Here is a 24,480-nt window from a genome sequence, read left to right on the forward strand (position 1 = left end):
TGACTCCCAACTCTTGTGCATCCAAATAGAGCCCATGCTTCGGGACCACCTTGAGCTCCAGTCTTCCTCCTCGATTACATCCCTGAGCCCCCGCCAAACACGATCGAATATATCACGTCGCTCCTTGGAGCCTATCTCGTCAATACCACATTCTGTAAGCCAGTAAGGACAGCAAGCATCTCGGCCGGCGAAGCGCATATCCACTCCAGATCGACAGGTACGCACACATTGAAGCTGCCCCAAATATACCGGCACACAGGCTTGACAAACAAGCGAATGGACCGGTAAGCTCTGAGTGGTGTCTGACAAAACCTTGGATCGTGCGGGTATGATACGAGAGCATCTGATGAAACTGCTTTGCCAGTACTGAGGTACTTCCCTTCCTTGATGCGGTTGCTACTTTTCCAAACTGCCGACTTGAACGTGATAGGCACACGGTTAGGGACATCGGGAGCCGCGGTGACGAACGCCATAGCCGATGAGAGCGGCCGAATAATACATAACGAAGCAGCATGCAACTTCCCGCGAGACACGCGGTGTCGATTGCAAGGTGCTCGCACGAGCAATCGACTTCGTAAGCCAATGCCGACGGGGTGCCTCCGAGGTTGCTGCTGTTGGTTCCTGCTGTTGGTTCCTGCTGTTGGTTCCTGCTGTTGGTTCCTGCTGTTGGTTCCTGTTCAACGGACGGCTCAAATCCCACCACACTTGCATATGTTCTTGCAAGCCCAGCACACGTTTCTTTGCAGCTCACACAGTGCTCACTGTACTCTGAAACGGATTGGACAAGATCACCTTTACTTCAGACATCTTGTGTCTCCTATAAATTGCTTCTTCACACCCAGCTGGCAGTGTTTTGACACTTGCGGCCGAGTAAATCTCTCCTTAGTCCTCTAGGCCTGTTGTTCCAGTGTGTTCAGCAAGGCTGTGGCCCGCCTGATACGATTGCATAGCCATGAGCAGAACTGTGTCGCAGTTACGCGCCGGGCAAGGGTTGGCTACCAGCTGCAATGCACTGGAGGCCTATCAGGCGAAGTTCAGCCACAGACGCTTTGCAGCCTTCCGTGCCGCCTCCTGGTCTGCCTTACCCTGGCCTGTAACCATGCGGCCAGTACAAGGTGGATGTGGGTTGGGTTGTATATAAGATGGAGGCGGAAAACAGTTGCCGTTCACCAGCGGGCCCTTTGCTGTCACTCTCATCTGCTTGTAGCTTCGAAGACCTACACCCATTTTGAAATCATCATAGTTGAAGCTACCCATCATGGCACAAGCCGCCCAACAGGACCCGCTCGTTAACGCCTTCCTCCTGCAAAAAATCGACAAGCTCCGCGAGAAAAACATCGGCAAGCATGTTCCGCTTCCTCAGGTACGTAACTCCGCCCTGGGAAAGTGTTTGAGAATAGAGGTGCTGACGTTCGTAATGACCTAGCTCGTCGTGGTGGGCGACCAAAGTTCAGGAAAATCGTCACTGCTGGAGAGCCTGACGGGCATTCCCTTCCCTCGTGATGTGGAGCTTTGCACCCGCTATGCGACACAGATTACTCAACGGCGGGATGATGTGCCTCGGGTCGAAGTCAGCATCATCCCGGGCCCAAGGGCCTCAGAGGCGCACAAGAAACGTGTTGAGGCATACCGCAGCGATGCGCTATCCCCTGAGAATTTCCGTGCAAAATTCCCGGCCATCTTGAAGGAGGTTCGTAAAAAAAAGTCAATACATATATTGTAAAGCTTTGGCCTAATCCCCCAGACAGGTCAATGCCACGATGGGTATCAGGCAGGCTTTCTCACAGGATGGTCTGGATTCCGGCAACACGTCTGATGGCTACACATCCGAGAATAGTACTGAGGTCAAAGTGTCGGGTCTGATGGTGGCTACGTCGGGAGGAGGTAGCATATTTAGCGAGGATGTGCTCAGGATCGAGATTTGTGGTCCGGGAGCGGACTACTTGACCGTGATTGACGTGCCGGGCATTTTCCGGACTCCCACCGAAGGGATCACGACCAAAGAGGACATGGCCCTCGTACGGAGCATGGTGGAGGGGTATATCAAAGACAGCCGCACGGTTATCTTGGCCGTGCTCGACAGCAACGTTGATATCGCGAACCAGGAGATCTTGACCCTCGCCGAAAAGTACGACCAGAAAGGGGAGCGTACTCTGGGGATCCTAACGAAGCCGGACAAGGTCATAGAGCAGCGCCACAAGGCGTCCGTGTGCAGCATCGTCCGTGGAAAGAAGAAGCAGCTCACGCTGGGCTACTATGTCGTCAGGAGCCGTGGTGCAGACCAGGACGACGCTGACTACGAGCGCCGAGAGGAGCTCTTTAACGAAGAGCCCTGGAACAGCCTCCCGAAGGAGAGGGTCGGAGTCCAGGCGCTGAGAACGCGCCTCGCAGATCTCTTGGGGGACATTGCTTGGCGAGAGTTCCCAAAGCTGCGGAAGGATATCGACGAAATGCTCCGCGCCGCGGAAAAGGAGCGGGATAGTCTTGGACCGTCTCGGAAGGATGAGCAGAAGCAACGACTCTTTCTGAGCGGCATGGCCCGACAGTTTCAAGAATTGGTGCAAGCGGGTCTCGAGGCCCAATATGCTAGCGACGCGACGTTTGACGTGTTGCCCCAGCTTCGCCTCGTCACGCAGGTAGTAAATCTTGCGGACGCCTTCGGCCGGGAGTTCCAGACCATGGCGCCCCTTCGCCGTTTCGAGAGGGAGCCCGGAACTGAAGCTCCGGCGGTTACGGGCGGCGTTGAGGAGGGGACGGTGGAATACGAGTACAATGACGGGGCCTCGGTGAGCAGCGATGCAAAAGAGAGCAATGAGTCTCTGGGCGCAAGTGCGGACGCGAGGCCGAAGCACGCTCAGGATTTGAACCCGGCGCAGCTCCTGGAAGCGTTCCCGGAACTGCAAGACATCGTCAGCGACGAGTACCGCGTCGACGTACCCAAGGGCAACATAATGGCTTGGATCAAGGACCTGCATCTGCGGTCTCGCGGGATGGATCTCAGCACCTTCAGCAATGCCGTTTGGGCGAGTGCCTTCAAGGAACAATCGAGCAAGTGGCCTAGCATGAGCAAAGCGTTTGTGAGCAGAGTCGTCGTGGCCGTCCACAGCTTCATCACTAGCGCGCTCCACGTTGTCTGTATGGACAGATCTGTCCGTGACAAACTGTGGTCTGCAATGCTCGACGAACTGCAGCAGCGGTACAAGGCCGGGATGAGCGCCGCAGAGTTTCTCGTGTCGGCCGAGCGGGATGCCAAGCCGTACACGCTGGACCACCACTTCAACGAGAACCGTCAAAAGTCCCGCGGTGGACGAGTCGCCGATCTTCTGAAGGACCTATACAAAAGCGATCAAAAGTTCCATTTCGGCAAGTCGGAGAGCGATGCCGCTACCGTCACCATCAAGCAAGTGCGAACGGCTACCGAATCGAAATCGAACCTGGACGACATCGTTGAGAGGCTCCATGACGACCTGAGCTCGTACTACGAAATTGCCCGGAAACGCTTTGTTGACAACGTCCTCAACCAGGCAGTCAACTACCGCCTTCTCTTCGGGCCGTCCACCCCTCTCGGCTTGTTCAGCCAAGAGTGGGTGCTTGGACTGGACACCGAGCAACTGAGAGCCATTGCGGGGGAATCGCCGGGTGTCACGGAGCGGCGTGCGAATCTAGACAGGAAAATCGACGATCTGCAGGATGCCAAGAAAATCTTGTCGTACTGAAGGCGTAAAGCGTAGGCGGCAGGTTTGAAGTGAGGGAAATGTGCGCTGCGGAATGGATAATTGTACAATAGTTGCTGTTTCGACTGCGTTTGTGTGGCGCTTGTTCACTTGGACTCCTTTTTAAGATGTTGAGAACTCAAGAAATAATACGGTATTTCGTTATCAATCCGGTAAATCTGCGCAAGGGCCCAGACTGTTCGCTGCAAGTGGGGACCTGATGTTCCACAGCCGGCTATAGGTGGGGTGAGTGGGGGCTAAGATGAGGTAGTTGTAGCTTCAGACCCTTGCCCAGAGCTTGCGTGTCAATGTGGCAGCCACCAGGGCCTGAAGGACAGCGACCTGTTAGCCTCTTCCAGGCTCGGTAGGATCTCAACCGCCAAACGCTAAGCTGGGAGAAACACGCAGCGGGGCATCACCCTCCGGAGCATTCGAGCGCAAGCAAGCAGCAATGCCCCGCCATTGTCGCAACGGCAATACAGATGTCTGCCCTCTCCAATGGCGCCGCTACCACCTCCTCGACGAACAAGATGCCTGCCGCCACCGCACCTCTTAATCCCACCATGACAGCCCCAAACCTCAACGGCAACAGCATATCAACCAAATCCGGCACCAGCACCAGCACCAGCAACAGCCGAACCGCATCCGGCAAGAAAAAAGAAGACCCCTCCTCCGCCCTCCGCCATGCCTCCACCCCGGCCGAGATCCGCGCCGCGCTCGCGGCCTTGCACACGCGCGAGTCCGCCCTCAGCTCGGGCCTGGCGTCGCTCGTCTCGTCCCACCAAGACCTCGCGCGCTCCCTCTCGCGCCTCGACAACCTCCGCGCGGGGCTCGGCGCCCAGGTGATCGCCGCGCGGGCCATCAGCAACGGCATGCTCGCGGGCGCGTCCGAGACGGCGGCCCGGCTGTCGAGCCGCGTGCGGGCGCTCGACCTGGAGAAGCAGCGGGTCGAGGACACGCTGCGCGTCGTCGAGCAGGTGGCCGAGCTCAAGGCCTGCGTGGCCGGCGTCGTGGGGAGCATGGGCGCCCCGCAGGACTGGGAGGCCGCCGCCGGGTACATCAGCCGCGCCGCCCGCGTGCCCGAGGACATCGTGCGCGGCGGGTTCGCCGCCGCCGTCGTGCCTACCGTCGAGGTGCCCGACCCGCCCTGGGTGACGCTCGAGACGGCCCGGGAGAGCCTCTGTAGCCTGTTCTTGAGGGAGTTTAAGAAGGCAGCCGCGGAGGGGGATGAGACGCGGGTGACGAGGTTTTTCAAGCTGTTTCCGCTGATTGGGAGGGGGGATGTGGGGCTGGATGTGTACGGCCAGCATGTGTGCCAGGGTGTGGCGGGCGAGGCGAGGGCGGTGCTGAAGGAGGCTGCGGCCACTGTCGGTGGACAAGGGAGGAAGGACGGACTGTTCTATGCGAATGCTTTGGCGAGGCTGTTTGATCATATCGCGCGGATTGTCGAGTCGCACGGCGGTCTTGTGGAGAGGCATTACGGGCAGGGCAAGATGGTCAAGGTTATTGAGAGGCTCCAGATGGAGGCCGATGTCCAGGGCGGCATCATCCTGGATTCGTGGAGCGATGAGCGGGCGGTGGACCGGAGACTGACCGATGTCAGAAGCTACCCTTTTTCGTTTCTGGTACAGAGTTTCTTGCCGCAGAACCGTGGTTTTGGAGGGACGCCGCGTGGAAACTCGCCTGCGCTGGGCGGCGGTACCAACGATGCGCGCAACAGCGAGGATGAGGGCGTCAATATGAAAGAGGTGGCTGCACTGCTGGGAGAGATTTCCGTCATGCTCGGACGGTGGTCTCTATATTCACGGTTCCTAGCTGGAAAGTGCAAGGTGAGCCGGACGACATCCGAAACCGCTATCGTCCTGCGACGACTAACGATCCCAGGATCCCCGCATCCCTGACGAGGCGCCGCTGCCGATGCCCGATGTTCTCGTCAAATCCAACCTAAGCCGGAAGATCTCAGCAAAACTCGTGGGGCCGTACAACGTACTGACGACTTTCTTCTTCCGGCGGTCGGTCGAGAAGGCGTTCCAGCTGGATGAGTCTCCAAGTGGGCTGTCGCTAAACATAAACAAACCAATAGACAGCAACCCACCGTTCATCGTCTCGGCCGTCGACGACGTGATGTACATTGTCAACACAGTCATTCTGCGGCAATCCATCTCGACGTCTCAGAGAGGCGTCATAGACTCGGTCATCCCCACTGTATCCAGCCTTCTGGGCTCTGACTTCGTGGGCATGATCCAGCGCAAGATGCGCGACGAGTCGTACCCGAAAGCCACCGTCCCGGGCGGCTTCCCCCCCGAAGAGAAGATTATCTCGTTCATCGTCCTGATCAATAGCCTCGACATGGCCAACGACTATCTCGCCCGCATCGTCTCAAACCTCTTGAGCACCACGGCGCAGCACACCAACGGCACTGGGGCGCCGCAAGCCCCGTCGCCCAGAGACTCGTTCCCCTTCAAAAACGACGCCAACGAGGTCACGACCCGCCTCAACAACCTCAACGCCTCCTTCTCCGCCAAGACCACCGAGCTCCTCACCGAGGGCATCAAAGTCCTCTTCAGCCAGGTGGTCAAGCCCCGCCTGGTGCCCGTGCTGACGCACACGTTCCGCGACGCCGACTACACGCTGACCGAGGACGAGATGGCCGAGCTGGTCGAGCTGGCGGCGGCGAACGACCAGACCGAGGACGACGTCCTGGAGCAGGTGCCCCGCCGCTTCGAGCAGGGGTGGGACCTGCTGATGAAGCCCATCGCCCGGCTCATGACGCCCCGCACCTTTACGGCCCTGCTGGACCTGACGGCCGACTACCTCGCGCGCGTGCTCGAGAAGAGGGTGTGGAGCTACGCGGGCGGGAGGACCAGCCCTTACGGCGCGATTCGGCTGGAGAGGGATTTCAGCGGGATTATCGGCACGATTAGCAAGGGGAATTACGCGGTCAGGGAGCTGTTTGGGAGGACGGCGCAGATTTTGATGGTGGCGAATATGGATGAGGAGGAGTGGGAAGAGTTGGCCGAGGAGGGGGGAGACGGGCAAGAAGGGGGGATGCAGTGGGTACTGAAGGAGGAGGAGAGGCGGAAGGCGAGGAGTATCGTGAGAACTTGAAGGGTGGAGTGAAGGTCGAGAAAATTTCGAGCCCCATTGTCTGGGTAGATTTCGGCTGGGCTTCTTGTCTACATCTAAAAGGGCTGCATATCTAGATAGCGGGTGGGTCACTAAAAGTCGAGTCCTTGTAGAATGCCCGAGCCGGTTGGGGTGTTGACACCCATCACATCCCGCGCCGTCCCAACCCCCTCCAATGCACATCTCCCAGATATTCAAAACCATAGAGTAAGCCTCATATGTTAAAGTTTAGAGGTCGACGTCCCTTGTACTTACGCAACCGTGGAAGCGATTATACGCCTCTTCCCGAACCACCGTTCGGAGAGACGCTCCCAATTTCCATTTGTACATACCATGACCGGCATCCCGACCCCAGAGCTTGAAAAAGACAACCTCTTCCGCCACTGGTAGCAGCAACAGTCACACCCAAACTAATCTCAGCCAGTGCCGCTATAACTGGTGACCATTGTACGCAGCTCCGTTTAGCTTACAATCCCATCTCCCGCCCCTTCTTTCCTTCCCCTCCTCCCGGCCTTACCATCCAAACAAACGGAGCAAAGCACATGACCAATCAACTCTTCCGTGTCCCCCTTTTTGCCTCGCCCTTTCCGTTTGGTTTGTTGATGGACTCGCGCAAACGGGGAAAAGTGATAAAAACGCATGCCCCGGCCCTCTGCACACCGGCGTACGACGGGCACATCTGCCCGCTTTGGAGCGAGCGGTGGGGTGGGAGTTGCGGACTTGTCCACTAGGGCGTCATGTCTTGGCTTTGACTAGCTCGAGTGTGCTTGTGTCCGTTGCGTTGACATTGCTGCTTGCTGGCTCGATACGCTTAGGGTGTTGGGCAATGGGGTGGATGAGGCAGAGGTTACGGAGGGGCGGGATTAGGTGGAGGGTTTGTTCTCAGGTGGTGGGCAAGGAGATTCCCGGGGGAGCCTTTGTTGTTGGGCGGAAATGGAAATTGGGAATGGGTCTTGATATTGGTTTGAAGCACGGGGTTTGCAAATAAGACTTGGACGTTTGGGATGGATTGGTATTGATTGCTAGATAAGGTTATCCCGAGCTAACTGGGGGGATGATGGCAACCTCGTCGCCTTCTTGGATGATGACCTCGTCTGCTCCTTCGGCTTCCCCGTCCTCGCTGCTCGGCACCTCTACATAGGCTAGGTTTATCGTGACCAAGCTATGGTCGAGCACGCTAGCCCGAATGCCCTCGTACCGCTCCTCGAGCGTGCGAAAGAGCTTTTTCAAGGGCAGCGGTGCCGGCAAGGCTTCGACATTCTTCGCCGTGTATGAGCCAGCACTGGCAAAGTACAGGATATTGAAGTGGCCTTTGGGGGGTTTCGGGGCCATGATACTGTTCCTAGCTTTGGGGGGATGGCCGTTAGCTTCCTAAGCTCCGATAGCGGCTGCGGAAAAAAAAAAACACGAGGTAGAATTGAGTTGGTTGTCAGAGATCTTGGTGATTAATGAGACATCAAATTTGTTTTCAGGTAATACATGCTGTTAAATGCATCATCCAACGGTGGGAACTGTTGTTAGAGAAGGTGAAACTTACGTTATCTGTGTTGCGGGATGTCGTGCTCAGGAAACAGCCCCTCCAGCGAGAAATTTCGAACTCAACTCGACCCAATCACCATCACGTGCGGTGCCTCAGATGGGTGCTTACGACACGACGGCGTTGTGAATCTAGGAGGCCACTGCACATCTGTTGGCAGCCATTGAGGATAGGCGTGCAAGATGGGCTGCTTGCGGCCTGTTCGACAACCGGCTTTTTGATGAAGGAAAAAGGTTGAAAAGTTGTTATCCGAGCTTCCGTGGGAGAATTTATCTTGGGACAAGAAAGGTTTTGAGCAACCTGATTGGCCGGTGGGGCGGCCCACGTCGACGCTGCTTATATACTAGTGCTCGAGGTGCTAACTTGCGATTGTGATTATCCAGACTCGAGGCGCATTAATATCTAGTATTGGGTATCATTGTAGCAACCTAACTCTCAACATAGTTTCGCCATCTTGCTCTCAAGCTCCTTCACCCACTCCGACATTACGTCCACATTCTTGGTCATGGTAGCATCGCCATTCCGGATGGCGCTTTCCACCTTCTCTAAACCCTCCCTCCATTGCTGGATATCAGTGGCCATCTCGGCCTGCTTCTTCTCGATGCGGGCCAAGGTCTCTGACGCTGTCGCGGCGTCGGCATGGATCATCTGTAACGAACGCAAACGGTCGAGCAGGGGTGGGAGGAGAGGGGCCAGATTCTCAATGGTCGGCAAGGTGCCGTAGAGGGCATTGATTTTTGCAGCTTGCTCCGAATCCTCGCGAGTAGCGGTCTCTGATGTTGGCGTTGCCCCCGCCGCAGCAAGTACGTCATGAGCTGCCTTGGCGTTCCGGCGCGCCTTCTCCAGATTCTCGGCCTCCTGGGCGAGAGTCCGCACCCTCCTGCTGATGCTGTCGAGTGACGGGACGGACGCATCCGATAAAGTCGAAATCTGCCTGTGCAAATTCTCCAGCAGAGGTATGATAGCGCGCGGTAAGCCGTTCGAATCGAATTCGGGCATTGCTACCGATCCAACGCCTAGTGCTTTCTCCAGCACGACGAGGCGGCGGTCGAAATCGGCTGCCTTAGCCAAGGCATGCGTCTGCTGATAACTTGGGGCATACGTAATTGTGTAGCTGGCGCTATCCTTGGGCCCGACGAGAGCTTCGTCCCCGACGCTGACGACTCGGGGAACAGCTGCGTGGATGGTGCGAGGTGCCAGAGACTCATCGACCCTCGATATCTCGTTAAGAGCCTTGCTGAGAGATTCAATCTCTTCTTCACCTGCAGTCGTCTCGGCCTTGGCGTCCTTTGCGGCCGCCTTCTGCTTTCCGTATTCCTCCTTGGCCTCCTCGATTTCGCGCTTCAGCCGTGCGATCTTGCGCGCCAGATTCCTAGCATCGTCCTCGTCACTCAGGTCGCCAAGCTCTTCAGTCCCATCTTCCAAGATCCGGTGTCGTCGGCTTGACGTCTTGTATGATTTTCGCTTGCTATTCAATCGGTCCGAAAAGTCTACGCCGCTCGCATCTACGGTGGCCGGCATGAACCTCGACCGGGCCTGGTCTATCCGGAGGCGTGACCGCGAGATGGCAGCAGCGTCGTCCTCATCTTCGTCGTACTCATTGTCAGAGGGCGACCGCACAGTTGTCGGCTACAGCGTTGTCAGCCAAAGCTCCACCCGGGCACCGAAGCGACTCACCGGAACCGTCGAAGCGTCATCAGTAAGTTCTGGAGTTTCGTAGATGTCTGGTGCCGAGTCCTGGACGTTGAGGACGCTTAATTAGCGCGGCTGTTTCATCGTCGGGGTTTGTTGGTGGACTTACCAGATCTGGCAGCGCAGCATATTTTCTGTTTGCAGCCATTCCGTCGTGGTGTCACGGCGCCCGTCCACAAAGTGTTCCTGCAACAAGGTGGGTTGGGTTGAAGTTGGTGTTCGAGGGACGTGCTTTGTTTGGCGGCCCCACCCCTCGGCAGGCACCTGGAGCTCTGCGAGCTGCAGCTGGGAGTGGGAACGGGCAGGGGTTCACCTCAGGGGCCACTGCAAACGCGTCTGCCATGTCGCGCTTTCCAATGCGGGTCTTATCCGGATTACATTCAGGGCTCCCGTCGTCTGGATTCTGGTTTTACTCTGGGTCGTTTCACATTTAACAATTTTCCTTCCGCTTGTCTTCAATATTGCGTCCGTCCAGGGGCATCTACACACCTGTGTAAACTGCACTCGCTTTTGGCTGGCCCTGGTTTTTCTTCCCTTTCATCCCCGCGAGAAGATACATATTTGCCACCCGCGGTTGAAACCTAAGGTAACTAGGTGCTCACTTCTACTGCTAGTGTCTGAGACCTGTGAGAGCTAGCCATCTCGTATGGATTTGCGCTTGGTGCACTAGCTTCAGAGCCAACTTCAACTGCCACTTCCCCGCCCAGGAATTACACTATTTCCAAGTCGCTCAGATGGTCGGCAGTCGTGTCATTGGCCTGAACAAAAAGCAGTCCGTCCCTCATCTCTTGGGCACGATTGGCAAACAGACGGCCACAACCGAGAGAAAAAATATGAAGGACGTTCCCGATGATGCTCCTCCGTTGAGCAGCTCTGATTCGAGTGACGATGACGGACTCGCTACCAGAGGGGACATCAAACCCAGCCAGTTCCGCAAGGCTCGACAGGGAAGGTCGCCGCCCAGTCGAGATACTCGCGGCGGCTTGGTGACTAAAGATACAGCGACAGTCGCTTCTCGCTTCGGAAAAACCCGGGCGTCGACAAAGCAAGTATCTACGAACGAGCTCACTTCAAGTTCGATGGATACGAATCAGCAGTCAGAGGTGACAAAAGGCCGCGGCACATCAAGTCCTCCTCCAGCGAAGAAACTTAAGAGGAGCTCACCAGACGAGGACGGATTGGGCAGTCAATTCGTCACCGACCCCTTCTCTCGCCAGAAGAAACCCCTTCCGAGGCGATATGGCAAAAGCAGCATGAGGACCTCTGGTAGCAGGTCGAGGCAAGCTAAAGCCAAGGCGAAAAGCGGCATCTCCTCATCCGATGATTCATGCACGGAAACAGGGAGTCCGTCAAGGAGCAAATTCTGGATGCCTTCCTCCCCGTCAGTGGCGAAGGAAGCCGTCTCCCCTGAGCGTAGATTCAAGGCCGTTCCGGATATGGATAACCCTACGATGCAGTCGTCTCCGGTACGAAAGAAGCGGCTGAGAATGCCAAAGGAAAAATCAGGGTTCTTGGTAGACGATGATAGCGCGGAAGTCTCCCAGCTGCGCGCCTTCCAAATGCCCAAAGAGGAGCCGGGGTTCTTCGACTACATTGACAAGGAAGAACAATCGGAGTTGACCATCTCCTCTCCCGGTGGTGCGTCCACTACCTCCAACCCGCCCCAACTCTCGCCCTCGCTGCCGACGGACGTAGCATCTCCAGGCGAGCCCACCCATGTGTGTCCGATGTGCAAGCAAGAGGTCGAGGAGCAGCTCCTTGAAGACTACAAACGAAGGCACCCGCGCGCGAGAGTCTCGGACATGCAGAGATTCTGCCAAGCCCACAAGAGGCGCTCCGCACGAGACGAATGGGAGCGCAAAGGATACCCAGACATCAATTGGAGCCGGCTCGACGGGCGGATCGCCGAGCACTACGAATTCCTCCGCAAAATCCTCGAGGGCGAGCGGCACTCATACTTTGCGGAGATACTCGGCAACCAGATAAAACTGGGCCAGAACAGGACGCTCCTGAGGTCAGACGTGAATCTCACGCCCGGGTACTACGGCATTCGCGGGCTCAGGGCTATGTCGGAGAATCTGATCCGCGAGTTCTCGGCCTTGTTGAGGAAGAGGTCCCTGCAAGACAGGCTAGTCTCGGCGAGGGGCTACACGGGCTACCTGCAATCTGTCTTGGTTCCTGAGCTGGCGGTGCAGCTCATCATGGAGGATATGCATCTGGGCGAGGAGGAGGCAAGGAAAATTCTGGTGGAGAGCAGTGCTGTGGGGGAGCTGCTGAATGACGAGATTGCCGATGTTGTTGAGGAATCCGACGACAGCGATGGTAGTATCTAGAGGTTGTTGGCTGGGTAGCTGTATTGTTGCTCTTAGCTAAGGGGAGATGGATGATGTAACTTGGCGTTTCTGGACTGGTTTGGCATGGGGCCTGTTTGTCAATAAGCGGGCAGTTGTATGACGAATGCATTAATGCTAGCTTTCGCTTCGGTTCCTTCGGCATGCTTTTGGTGGTAGTCTCAGGGGCGACAAATTACCCGGGATACAACAGCTTGTAACTGAGGATCGGTGTGGAAGAGGCCATTGTCAGAGGTTAACAGCGTCGGTGATGTGTTGACGTGGCTTCGAGACACCTGAGAGGGGGATTCGCGAGCTTGAGCGTTTGTTTCAGGGAGAGCCAAACCTGTTACCACAGATCACACATGCTTGGGTCTGGAGAAAGCTGCATGGGGCAGACAGCCAACCGGGTTGGTTCCCCGCTGCGTTGTTGACATGGATGGCTTTGCTGCACAGATCAAAGATGCCAAACAGTCCAGCTCTCAAGACGAGTCCCATACTACAATCGTTCAGTATCTGTCTCGCTTGGTTGATGATGGCCGTCTGCCTCGCTTGATGGAGTTCAGTTTGCCAAGCAGTTACATTGTTTTGGGGCCCTCAGGGGTCCGGGTGTCTCTCCTCACTTTTAAGCTCAAGTTGGTTGAGCCAACCAGAGCCGATAATAACCTTGTTTTACACCATCCACAAACGGCGTGCCTCTGGGTGGAGGGGCAGATTGAGCCTGTCCCACTTACGAGCATCGCGCTTCGACCAATGATTGCAGAATACAGCTCACTTAGTGCTTGGTTCACATGGGAATCAATTTTGGTATGCATAGGTAGAGCGTCGAAATGTAACTTTTCTTCTGTACTGACTACTGTACGGAATTTTGTGTGATTGTCCGACGCAATGGGTATAAGACCAGGGCTGCAAGGAGGAGTCGTAGGATCCCCCCCGGTCCGACCAACACGGTGTATGTGAAGTAGGAGTGACACTGGCTGGACTACATCTTAACTTGTCATTTATAAAGAAACTGAACGAGTCCATGCTCCTCCTTCCTTCATGTCAGTTGTCACCCTTCCCGTACCTATAAATGGTCACCGAGGGGAACACTTTTGGGGTCCAGGTCTGGGCCAATACCGATGGCGGGATATCGCACGTTGACTGGACGAGCTAATTTAGACAGCCATTGCCGCCCTAAGCGATGCTGAAAGGCCGCGGCTTCTCCTTCGTATCTTGACACGAGGAAATGGTATTTGTAGTTTCGATTGGAGCAAAGTTCCTCCTGGACCACTTCAAAAGCCGACAAGCGAGAGCGAGTATGGTTTCCGTGCACGGTTCACATGCAATGGAATCCGGCATTGGTGCCTTGGAGCATGCCACTTAAGGAAATCGCGTACTACGTAGTACAGTGTATATATAAATACCGGCCGTGGGCAATGGTCATCGGGGACACAGTCGATCAGTTAAGGAAAGCTCTTCCTTTATTACGAGCGACCGCCCGCTCGTCAGCTCATGTGGCGACAAAGGAGGCTTTGCAGCCGACTCGGGCCCGAGCTCTCGCCGGCGTGGGATCTGAGACTCGCTGATCACCAGATCCAGCCATTCCCTGTGGCCAATCCCCCGGGTTTGGTACAGTACACTACAATGGAGATTCCGGAATTGGAGAGTTGGTCAAGAGCCTCAGACGACCGAGCTGGACGCAGCCCTGGTCACGGCGATCCATCCATCGCCGGATAACTCTGCCGTGCTCATTGCATCTTTGTTCCCAGATAGGCTTTACCGGTGGGCTCAACAGACTCCACATGTTCGCGCCGGTATCCGCAACCTCAGAGAGGGTTCCGCAAGTCGCCTGCCAAGCGAGCAGCAGCTCCTCACCGAGTCCGTCGCTGGCGACGAGCTGCCTGGCCAATCTTGGCCTGCAACTTTTCTCGTTACAGATGTCCTCAGCCTGCGCGCAAGGCTCCATTTAGAGTTGCCTTGTTGTGCTGCCATTGGCCTAATGTTCTGGCGCAGCACAACATTCAGGTTACCACAAGTACGCAGATTTGCATTTTGCAGGTCCCTCCCAGCGTCCCCTGTGGTGGGCCCCTCTCCGCAGTCCGCTCGCGCGGACACGCATGGTGCACACCCACAGGCCACCCCCACAGGCCCACCGACAGGCCCGCCAGGCCCAGCCTTTGCCCGCTGTGTGTTCCCAGGCGGGCGTCTCGCACTTTTCATCCTCGGTGCCACCGCATCACTGTTGTGCCTCTGGCCAACAACCACGGACACCGACAGAACCCAAACGCTGAGCCCGTAGCAACTAGGCAATGACTTGACGTCGCCCCAACACTCGAGACGTGGAATGGCACTTGCCCATTAGACGGTTTTCTTTGTTTCCCGCGCGGCTCGCTGCCTTTTGGTGACAATGCCCCGGGCGTCGACCGACGAAAGCTCCCGCTTCAGCTCCATGACGGGCTCTAGCACCGACAGCGCGAGATCCAGCATCACGGTAAAGCCGCTGCCCTCGACGCCCACCACACCATCTCTGCCTCCTCTACCCGGCGGCACCGCTGCGAACAGCAATGCTTCTAGATTCGCCCCGCATGGATCGCGACGGGCGGCACCGTCGCGCCTCAAGACAGACGAAAACGGCAGCCTTCTAAGGTGAGTGAACCTGGCGGGCGCTCTCCGCCTCCGCCATTGGCTGCTGCTGCCATTCTCACGGCACAACATCCGAGACTGGCAGTCTGCTTCCTGTTGGCTCTCCTCCCGGCCGCCGCGCATTGAACGCGAACTGACGGGTGCCCGCGTCTTTGCTGCCAATCTAGGTCCCTAAAGGAGTCCTCTGACGGCCAGGTCTCGCCGACGTCCAACGGGTCGCGCCTCGCCCTGTCCCCCACTTCCGTCAACTCCAACACATCGATGCGCGAACACAACATGAGCGAATTGTTCGACTACCGCCGCGACCTGGCCATCCTCGACCCCGCTGGCGGCCGTGCGCCGCGGAACCAACACACCAACCCATCCACCGGCTCCCTCAGCCAGGTCGCACCTTGGACGATCAGCACCGGCACTACCGCTTCGGCGCCTGCCCTCACCGACACCGCCCACACGACCTTCTTCAACGACTCGACCGACAATCTCTCCCTAAGCTCTCAGCTATCCCCCGGCATCCGCACTACCACGACACGTCCGTCGCAGACGCCCGCCGGCAGCACCGACTCACCAGACGCCGCCTACTTCACTGATGAGAGACGCCCGTCCATTGCTAGCATCACAACAACCGCAAGCAGCCAAGGTTCAAGAGCCAGCGGAACAAGAGGAGGGTTTCGGAAGCTGCAAGGCTTCTTTGGGGAGGAGTTCCCCGGGAGAGACTCGTCTGAAATCAGTCTCACGCATCCCGCCGGAGGGAAAGAACACCGCTCCCATTCGTATAGCTATAATCGGCCACACAGGGATCGCAACTACTCCAACGCTACTGACCATGGCAGGGATGCCTCCCCGGCTTCGAGGCCCCGGACCCCGGTACCCGCTCCGGAGGTCGTGCCCTTTCTGTATCAGGAAGCCGATGTATGTGTCATCATCTCATATCCACTCTCGGCTTCACAAGCGCATCCACACATCCTAGGCCCCCCCCCCCCCCCCCCTGCCCGAACCAACAGACCAATATGTAGATCTACTCTCATTCATTATTACCTTTATCTTATTTTATTTCATTCCCGTGTTCTGACTCCGATATTTAGGATATCGCGCGGTTTGGTGAAGCGCCGGTCCGAGATATTCTCAGTGGGCCGGACCGCGATCGCTACATAACCGATAACGCAACGCAGAATCCGCCAAAGACGTCTTCGTCTGGACGGTCTGGCCACTCGATCGTGCACTTACCCGGACATCACCGACACAATAAGAGCAACGAAGATCCGAGATCCCTCAGGCCATCTATCAGCAGAGAGGACTCGGCCGCAAGTGGCGCCAAAGACCGGAGTGGCTCGGCCGCCATGTATGGCTCTAGGTCTCGTGCCCAGAGCCCCGCGCCTAGTGGAAATGGAAGCTACTGGGGCCCGAAGGCGGGCAGCGTCGATGGGCAGACATCCCCGCCTGGACATCATAAGAAGCGCTTCCTGAATCGCCTGCGCGGGAAGCATAGGGATAAGGAGGACCACGACCTTAGGAAGCTTCCCACATCCTCCCAGTCGCTCCTGTCACGGCCATCCAGGCACGACTTACCTTATGCCGAAGGCCAGCTAATACAAGGACCCGAGTGGCCGGCATCGCCCGACATCCGCGACACCTACGGATCGCGCCCCGGATTTCCGCGACAAGCGACGTTCAACAACAAGTTCCCCTTTTCGTCAAAGAAGAGTCGTACCGCCAGACAGCGTGACGACATTGACGAGAACATCGGCCCGACTGATAAACAAGATGGCGGCACCATGTTCCATCTCGATACGAATCTGAACGACATGGAGGGGATTCTCAGCAGGCCGCTGCCCCTGACGCCAATGGATGCCGACTTTCTGAACGATTTCGACGTCGACAAGCTGCCCATCAGGCCAACCGACCCGAGCGGCGCGTGGAATGCCCCCGACAGCTGGGCAGTCCGCCAGAAGGACGACATCTCTGCGCAGGTTCCGGAGGCCGACGACATTGGCAGCCCGCCTAGACCAGAGGAGAGGTTGACGAACTACTGCATCCGCGTGTTCAGAGCGGACGGCACCTTTGCAACACTCCAGATGGCGCTGGACTCGACGGTCGCCGACCTCATCATGCAAATCGTCAAGAAGTCGTACGTGATGGACAGCGTCGAGAACTACCACATCGTTCTAAAGAAGCACGATCTCACAAGAGTGCTCAGCGCTGTTGAGCGGCCGCTGCTGATCCAAAAACGGTTGCTCCAGCAGATCGGATATGAGGACCGCGACAGGATAGAGGATATTGGCCGCGAGGATAATAGCTACCTCTGCCGCTTCCTCTTTTTGTCGGTCAGGGAGAACGACTTCCACACCGTCGCGCACGACATTGGTTTTGGCCGCATGCAAAAGTACAGCCACGTCGACATGTCGGGCCGTAACCTAATCACGATCCCAGTTCCTCTCTACTCGAGAGCCTCCGAGATTATATCCCTCAACTTGTCGAGGAACCTTTCGTTAGATGTGCCGCGCGACTTCATCCAGGCCTGCACAAGCCTGCGTGACATCAAGTACAATAATAACGAGGCCCGGAAGCTGCCACCAAGCCTAACCCGGGCGAGCAAACTGACGTACCTGGACGTATCAAACAACCGTCTGGAGCAGCTGGAACACGCTGATCTCGGTAGCCTTACAGGGCTCCTCAAACTCAACTTGGCAAATAACCGACTCAAACATCTTCCCTCCTACTTTGGGGCCTATTCGGTGTTGCGGACGCTTAATATCTCTTCGAACTTCCTGGAGAAGTTCCCTACATTTTTATGCGACCTGGAAAGCCTCGTCGACCTGGACCTCAGCTTCAACCTCATCAGCTCCCTGCCGGACAGTATTGGGAGGTTAAGGAATCTGGAGAAATTTGTCATCACCAACAACCGGCTGTCCGGCACGTTTCCTAGCTCGTTCGTAAATCTCAGCAGCCTTCGTGAGCTGGATATCAAGTACAACACCATCTCCAACATCGACGTGATTTCGCAGCTTCCGAAGCTGGAGATTCTGTCTGCCGATCACAACGGCATCTCTCAGTTTGTCGGCACGTTCGAGAGGATACGAAGCTTAAAGCTCAACTCCAATCCTATCACCAAGTTCGAAATCAAAGCGCCCGTCCCGACACTTAAGATCCTCAATTTGTCCAATGCGCAGCTGGCAAGCATTGACGAGTCGTTCAACAACATGTTAAGCTTGGAAAGACTGGTCCTCGACAGAAACTACTTTGTCTCATTGCCTAACCAGATTGGGAACCTCAGGAAGCTCGAGCATTTCAGCATAGCACACAACTCGGTAGGCGAACTGCCCCCAGAGATTGGCTGTCTCACCGAATTACGCGTGCTCGACGTCCGGGCGAACAACATCCGAAAGCTTCCCATGGAGATGTGGTGGGCAAACAAGTTGGAAACATTAAACGTATCCTCCAACGTCATGGAAAACTTTCCGAAACCCGCCTCCCGGCCCCCACAAGCCCCGGGAGATCCGGGCAGCTCGACCAGCTCCCTCACCAGCAAGCTGGGTGGGACACAGCGGGCACTGTCACCGATGCCCAGCGTTGAAGAGCTCAACGGCGATGCGTCCAGGCGCCCGAGTCAAGCTGCCAGCACTCTGCTGAGCGTTGGTCCGTCCCCCGTCCCAGCGGGTGCCGACAGGAAGGGTTCGATGGTGTCGTTGTATGGAAAGGGCGGCCGCAAGACGTCCGTGGTCTCGCGGAGCACAACGCAGAGCAACAGTACGGCAACCACTGCCGGCTACAGGAAAGACTCTGGCCACTCAGCTCTCTTGACCAATACCTTTGCTGGCTCCCTCCGGAATCTGTATCTCGCGGACAACCAGCTGGATGACGACGTCTTCGACCAAATTACCCTTCTCCCAGAGATCCGCATCCTTAACCTCTCCTACAACGTGCTGAGCGACATGCCGCAGCGCTCAATCAAGAGCTGGCCGCAGCTCGTGGAGCTGTACCTCTCGGGCAACGATCTGACGACCCTGCCGGCCGACGACCTGGAAGATTACAGTGTGTTGCAGACACTACACATCAACAACAACAAATTCACCAACCTCCCGGCCGACATCTCCAGGGCAAGGAGGCTGGCGGTGCTGGATTGCGGGAGCAACTCGCTCAAGTACAACATTGCCAATGTCCCGTACGATTGGAACTGGAACCTCAATCCTAACCTGAGGTACCTCAACCTGTCCGGGAACAGACGGCTGGAAATCAAGCAGACGTTCCCCAGTGTCGTCGCACAGAACCGCGAACAGTACACTGATTTCAGCCGTCTCGTCAACCTCCGCGTTCTGGGCCTGATGGACGTGACACTTACCCAGCCTAGCATCCCCGACCAGAGCGAAGATCGCCGTGTCAGAACGTCTGGCTCGCTTGCCGGTTACATGCCCTACGGTATGGCCGACACGCTCGGCAAGAACGAGCACCTGTCGACCGTCGACCTAGTGGTTCCTCGCTTCAACTCGGACGACTCTGAGACCCTCCTGGGCTTGTTTGATGGCCAAGCACTGAGCACTGGCGGTTCCAAGATCGCCAAATATCTGCACGAGAACTTTGGCCACATCTTCGCCCAAGAACTGCGCGAGTTGAAAACCCGTCAGGGAGAGACGCCCGAGGACGCCTTGAGGCGCGCGTTTTTGGCACTCAACAAGGACCTGATCACCGTCGCCAGTCAGAATTCGGAAGAGAGATCGCTTCTGGCGCACCGCGGATCGACGGCCCCGGTCGTCCTTAGCAAAGAAGACCTCAACTCCGGCGGCGTCGCTACCATAGTGTACATCCAGGAGCAGGAGTTGTACGTCGCCAACGTGGGTGACGTGCAAGCCATGCTCATTCAAGGCGACGCCAAGTATACGATGCTGACCAAGAAGCACGATCCGGCGGACCCCCATGAACGCTCGCGCATCCGGGACGCCGGCGGCTGGGTCTCGCGCAATGGTCGGTTGAACGACCTCCTCGAGGTATCTCGGGCATTCGGTTACGTGGAGTTGATGCCCTCGGTGCAGGCCGCGCCGCACATCAGGCATCATACGATTGTGGACACGGACGACATCATCCTGATGGCGACCAAGGAGGTGTGGGAATATTTGACGCCAGAGCTTGTGGTTGACGTTGCTCGCTCGGAACGGGGCGACCTGATGCGCGCGGCACAGAAGATTCGGGATCTCGCTATGGCCTATGGTTCTTCGAACAAAATCATGGTGATGATGCTTAGTGTGGCGGATCTGAAGCGGCGGCGCGAACGTTCCCGGATGCACAGGGGGCAGAGTATGTCGTGGTTCAATCTGCCTCCAGACGATACCACTCTTCCAATCTCGACGCGCAAAGGCCGGAAACTCAAGGGAGATGGCCCGCTTGATTCGACGTTGCAGCGCCTTGCAGCTGAGGTGCCCGCCCCGACCGGCACGATCTCGATCGTCTTCACAGACATCAAGAACTCGACGCAATTATGGGAGACTTACCCCGAGGCCATGAGATCGGCCATCAAGCTGCACAACGAGGTCATGCGCCGCCAGCTCAGACACATCGGTGGATTCGAGGTCAAGACGGAAGGAGATGCTTTCATGGTCTCTTTCCCCACCGCCACGTCGGCGCTCCTGTGGTGCTTCGCCGTCCAGATGCAGCTCTTGGACATCAACTGGCCCTCCGAGATGCTCAACTCGGTCAGCTGTCAGCCAACGTTCGACAGGGAGAACAAGCTCATTTTCAAAGGGTTATCTGTGCGCATGGGTATCCACTGGGGCGAGCCTCTGGCCGAACCGGACCCGGTGACTCGGCGCATGGACTATTACGGCCCAATGGTGAACAAGGCGAGCCGCATCGCAGCCTGCGCGGATGGTGGGCAGATCACAGTGTCGTCCGACTTCATCATGGAAATCCAGCGGTGTCTCGAGACATACCAGGAACCCTCAGCCCCGGCTGAGGACACGTTCGACGAGGACAGCTTCGCGAAAGCCATCCGTAACGAGCTTCGCTCCTTGACCAGCCAGGGTTTCGAGGTGAAAGAGATGGGGGAGAAGAAACTAAAGGGCCTGGAAAATCCAGAGTATATCTACTCGCTCTACCCGCATGCCCTCGCCGGCAGAATCGACCAGCACAATCTGCACGAGAGGGCGCAGCAAGCTGATCAGAAACCGGCGACACTGAGCCCGGACAGCCAGTTGGCCGTCCAACCGAATGAGGTCTTTGACCTCTGGAAGGTGGCGCTGCGGCTCGAGATGCTGTGCAGCACGCTCGAGGAGGTCGGCGGCCGCGGACTGCAGCCGCCCGAGACGGAACTCTTGGAGCGCATGAAACAGCGAGGTGGAGAGGTTACGGAGCGATTCTTGATCAACTTTATGGAGCATCAAGTCAGCAGGATCGAGGTACGTCTTTGCAGCAATGTTTTTATTTTTGCCCGGCGGACTGGAACTAATAGAATCTCTAGACGTGCGTCTCCACACTCGCCGTTCGGCACCTAGTCACCCAAAACGACGCCATCAGACATCTCAGCGACCTACGTGCCCCCATGTCGGAGGTCCTCAACACCCTTTCCGAGAAGCTCGCCCTGCTGCAGCGATATGAAGCCCGCTATGGCCCGCTCCCGCCCGAGAATGAGACGCCGAAATTGCTGCTGCACCCGCCCGTCGTGTCGACAGTGGCGCTGACGGAAACAAAAGAGGCGTAGTGTACGAGCACTTGAAGATTTATGTTTCTCCCCCTACCGTTCCTACTATCACGCACACCACAACCACCACCACCACCACTACCAGCACCACCACCACCACTACCAGCACCACCACCACCACTACCAGCACCACCACCACCACTACTACTACTACTACTACTACTATTACTACTCCTCCTACCGCCACCGCCACCACCAAGTCAGCCGTCGAGTAAAAGAAAGTCCTTTGGTTTGGATATGATACGGATACGGATAGGGATGGATACCCCCACTTCGCTTACCTGCTTGCTCTTCTCGTTTGCTTCTCTGGTTCTCGGCGCCGAAACGAACAATACCTGTACAGTATACACGCCACTGCTGGCACACGATGTGCCGACCGAGTTATTACCCCCGGTCGCTGCGTGGATAACGAGAATTGGATTTGGATGGGATTACGGTCGCGATTTGCATTTGGTGCAGTTTACTATATTATTTTGCTTTTGGTTTGAGAGAAATATTTTTCTTTCTTTTTATCCACATTGCAGTGGAGCGGAGTGGCGTTTTATCTGCGGACCGTCGCCCTGATTTTGAGTTGATGGTGTCCTTTGGGATCAAGCATTGGATTGGATTGGACTGGATTGGACGGAACTGGGTTTGATGTGATGGAACTTGATGGGATGGGTTGATGGTTTGGTTATGGGATTGTTAGGCAATTTTCCCCGGAAGACAGCGCTCCGGACGGATTTTTACCACATTGATGGAATGCTTGCTTGGTCCGGTGTTGGCTTGTTTTGCTCTCTGCAAGTATCTTTGGTGCTACTCCGTCCAGTTTTGGGGGAGAAGGAGTATGTTAAGTAGCAGCACTTTTGGGCATTGATTGAAGCATCTATCTTTTTAAACTGCGCATTTGCTTGATGCATGCAGCATACCTACGTTCTGAATGTAAACCGGTTGAGATGGTTTACTGTGGCTAGTTGCTCTCTGTCTGGATTGTCAGCCGGATAGTGGCCAGGAGGCATCTCCGTTGGGAATTGCGCGCCTGTCTTGTATTGCCGTTGGCATTCCACAGTTGTTTATTCTAGACGTCGCGAGACAGTTCCAGGTTGTTACGCTGCGGTATAGCAACATACCTGTCTCGACTGTGCCCAGGTTTGCCCCATAGGGATCACAGAGCCCGAGTCACTGCGTATCCGTAGATGGGACCTATTAACAGAAAATACCTAGGGAGATTCCAAATGTGCAATCTGCAATAGTGCGCAGCATGAGTTTGCGCCGCTTCCTTTGGGCAGAAAAGGGGCAACAATAAACACAAGGGTTAGGGTCAAGATGCAGTTGGCGCTGCCTGCCGGAAGTCCTCGGTAAGAATGGTCCGTGCTTCCTGCCACAGCATCCACATGCGCTGTGCTGTGCCTTGTAAGTTCTAGCCACTGTTCCTCTTTACAAGTCACTCGCAACTCTCGACGTCGATTCCCTCTGCCTCCTCCCGCGCGCATTGCGACACGCCCTGTAACTTTGGCTGACGACGAATCCCGTTTTGACAAAACCGACCAGGCAAGGGCAGGCGAGGACAAAGAAACCGAAATCGGGTACAGGATATAGCTAGGGACGGACCGGGAAAGCAGCGGAAGGAATACACCATTGTTGCTTCGACGGCGCAAACCGCCACCGGCTGGACTAGCCAAGATGTCTATCCTGGGGAAGCTTCTCTACAGTACGCGATAATCGAGTCCCGGCCGGTTCAGCGCATACTTGCTGACCTCTTCCTCCCCCAGTCACCGTCCTCCTCCTTAACGCAATCTGCATCCCCTCCGAGGACCGATTCCTCGCGCGCGGTACGTCCAACCTCTTCCACATCCCCTTCCCCTCCCTACCTCCAGCCGACCGCCGATCCACCCTCTGGGCGTTGCCGTCCAGCCATTGGACTCCTGTCCGGCCTCCGGCCTCCAGCTCCCAGACTTGCCCAGCGCAACATCCCCCCCCAACCTGCCGGACAAGAAACGGAACCCCAAGCTGATAGAAAACGTCATGTAACAAAACAACAGTCTCCCTCACCCCCGAAACCTACCACCGCTCCTTCGGCCAAGAATCAGACACGGGCGTGAAATACAAGATCATCCAGCTCATCGCCAGCGTGCGGACCGTCATGAGGAGTGCGTATATTCCCCCTCCCCCCGTCTCTCCCGACCATCCTACACCCTGTTGGTATGACACGAATGGGTCACGAATATCTTATTGGCTAACCGTATTCCCGCTCTCTCGACCAGTACCCCTAATCGCAATCAATACACTGATCATAGTGTACGAGCTTGTTCTAGGTTGAGAGAGTATCCGCTGGTGGGAGGGGAAAGGGGGCTGCGTTTTCGAGAGTCAATTGGGAGGGGTTGAGGGGGTTCCGGGATTACGGACTAGGCGCCCGGGTAATGGAACGGGCGAGGAAGGGTTGGTTTGATGATGCCGACCCGACCGAGCAGTGTTACTACATTACGCAAATATCATTTTTTTTATCAAAGGGTTGCCGGCGTTTTGGGCGGTGAATACTACTCGCTTATGAAGACTGGTTTAGCTGAGTGTGAGTGATTGAGCGATTTGGTGCGAGGTTTGCGATATCAGATGCTGGCGCTGAGCTCTAGGCGCTGCCGAGAAATATCCAAATGCTGAGTTGGGAAAGACATCAAGTTCATCGAATGAACGCAGCAGCCGAAGCCCGAGAAGAAATGGAAAAAAAGAAGGGTTTGAGCGACTGTGATGTCAATTCACAAAACGCAGGACGGTCAGGAGGCATTACCACTCATG

General features: G+C 56.4%; 7 protein-coding genes across 7 annotated transcripts; 5 read left to right on the top strand and 2 right to left on the bottom strand.

Moving 5' to 3' along the window:
- Positions 1–1,258: 1,258 nt before the first annotated feature.
- On the top strand, positions 1,259–3,716 carry COG4_1 (Golgi transport complex subunit 4; the record flags this gene model as incomplete). Its single annotated transcript, XM_071055755.1, has 3 exons — positions 1,259–1,363; positions 1,427–1,690; positions 1,749–3,716. 3 exons carry the CDS (start codon positions 1,259–1,261, stop codon positions 3,714–3,716), a joined length of 2,337 nt encoding a protein of 778 aa, XP_070911856.1.
- A 479-nt stretch (positions 3,717–4,195) lies between these two features.
- On the top strand, positions 4,196–6,821 carry COG4_2 (Golgi transport complex subunit 4; the record flags this gene model as incomplete). The annotated part of the gene is made up of 2 exons (XM_071055756.1): positions 4,196–5,542; positions 5,598–6,821. The coding sequence occupies 2 exons, from the start codon at positions 4,196–4,198 to the stop codon at positions 6,819–6,821; spliced, it is 2,571 nt and encodes an 856-aa protein (XP_070911857.1).
- Positions 6,822–7,871: 1,050 nt separating this feature from the next.
- Positions 7,872–8,171, bottom strand: MFIFM68171_00335 (uncharacterized protein; the record flags this gene model as incomplete). Its single annotated transcript, XM_071055757.1, has 1 exon — positions 7,872–8,171. The coding sequence occupies one exon, from the start codon at positions 8,169–8,171 to the stop codon at positions 7,872–7,874; it is 300 nt and encodes a 99-aa protein (XP_070911858.1).
- Positions 8,172–8,811: 640 nt separating this feature from the next.
- MFIFM68171_00336 (Dynactin subunit 2) lies at positions 8,812–10,216 on the bottom strand (the record flags this gene model as incomplete). The annotated part of the gene is made up of 3 exons (XM_071055758.1): positions 8,812–10,005; positions 10,054–10,113; positions 10,178–10,216. 3 exons carry the CDS (start codon positions 10,214–10,216, stop codon positions 8,812–8,814), a joined length of 1,293 nt encoding a protein of 430 aa, XP_070911859.1.
- A 685-nt stretch (positions 10,217–10,901) lies between these two features.
- MFIFM68171_00337 (Restriction of telomere capping protein 4) lies at positions 10,902–12,401 on the top strand (the record flags this gene model as incomplete). Its single annotated transcript, XM_071055759.1, has 1 exon — positions 10,902–12,401. One exon carries the CDS (start codon positions 10,902–10,904, stop codon positions 12,399–12,401), a length of 1,500 nt encoding a protein of 499 aa, XP_070911860.1.
- Positions 12,402–14,787: 2,386 nt separating this feature from the next.
- MFIFM68171_00338 (Adenylate cyclase) lies at positions 14,788–21,708 on the top strand (the record flags this gene model as incomplete). Its single annotated transcript, XM_071055760.1, has 4 exons — positions 14,788–15,026; positions 15,191–15,932; positions 16,106–21,406; positions 21,469–21,708. The coding sequence occupies 4 exons, from the start codon at positions 14,788–14,790 to the stop codon at positions 21,706–21,708; spliced, it is 6,522 nt and encodes a 2,173-aa protein (XP_070911861.1).
- Positions 21,709–23,370: 1,662 nt separating this feature from the next.
- On the top strand, positions 23,371–24,007 carry MFIFM68171_00339 (uncharacterized protein; the record flags this gene model as incomplete). The annotated part of the gene is made up of 4 exons (XM_071055761.1): positions 23,371–23,398; positions 23,460–23,519; positions 23,730–23,837; positions 23,952–24,007. The coding sequence occupies 4 exons, from the start codon at positions 23,371–23,373 to the stop codon at positions 24,005–24,007; spliced, it is 252 nt and encodes an 83-aa protein (XP_070911862.1).
- Between the last annotated feature and the right edge of the window lie 473 nt (positions 24,008–24,480).

This window comes from Madurella fahalii, assembly GCF_045866475.1.
Source record: "Madurella fahalii IFM 68171 DNA, scaffold_1, whole genome shotgun sequence".
Classification (NCBI taxonomy): Eukaryota; Fungi; Ascomycota; class Sordariomycetes; order Sordariales; genus Madurella; species Madurella fahalii.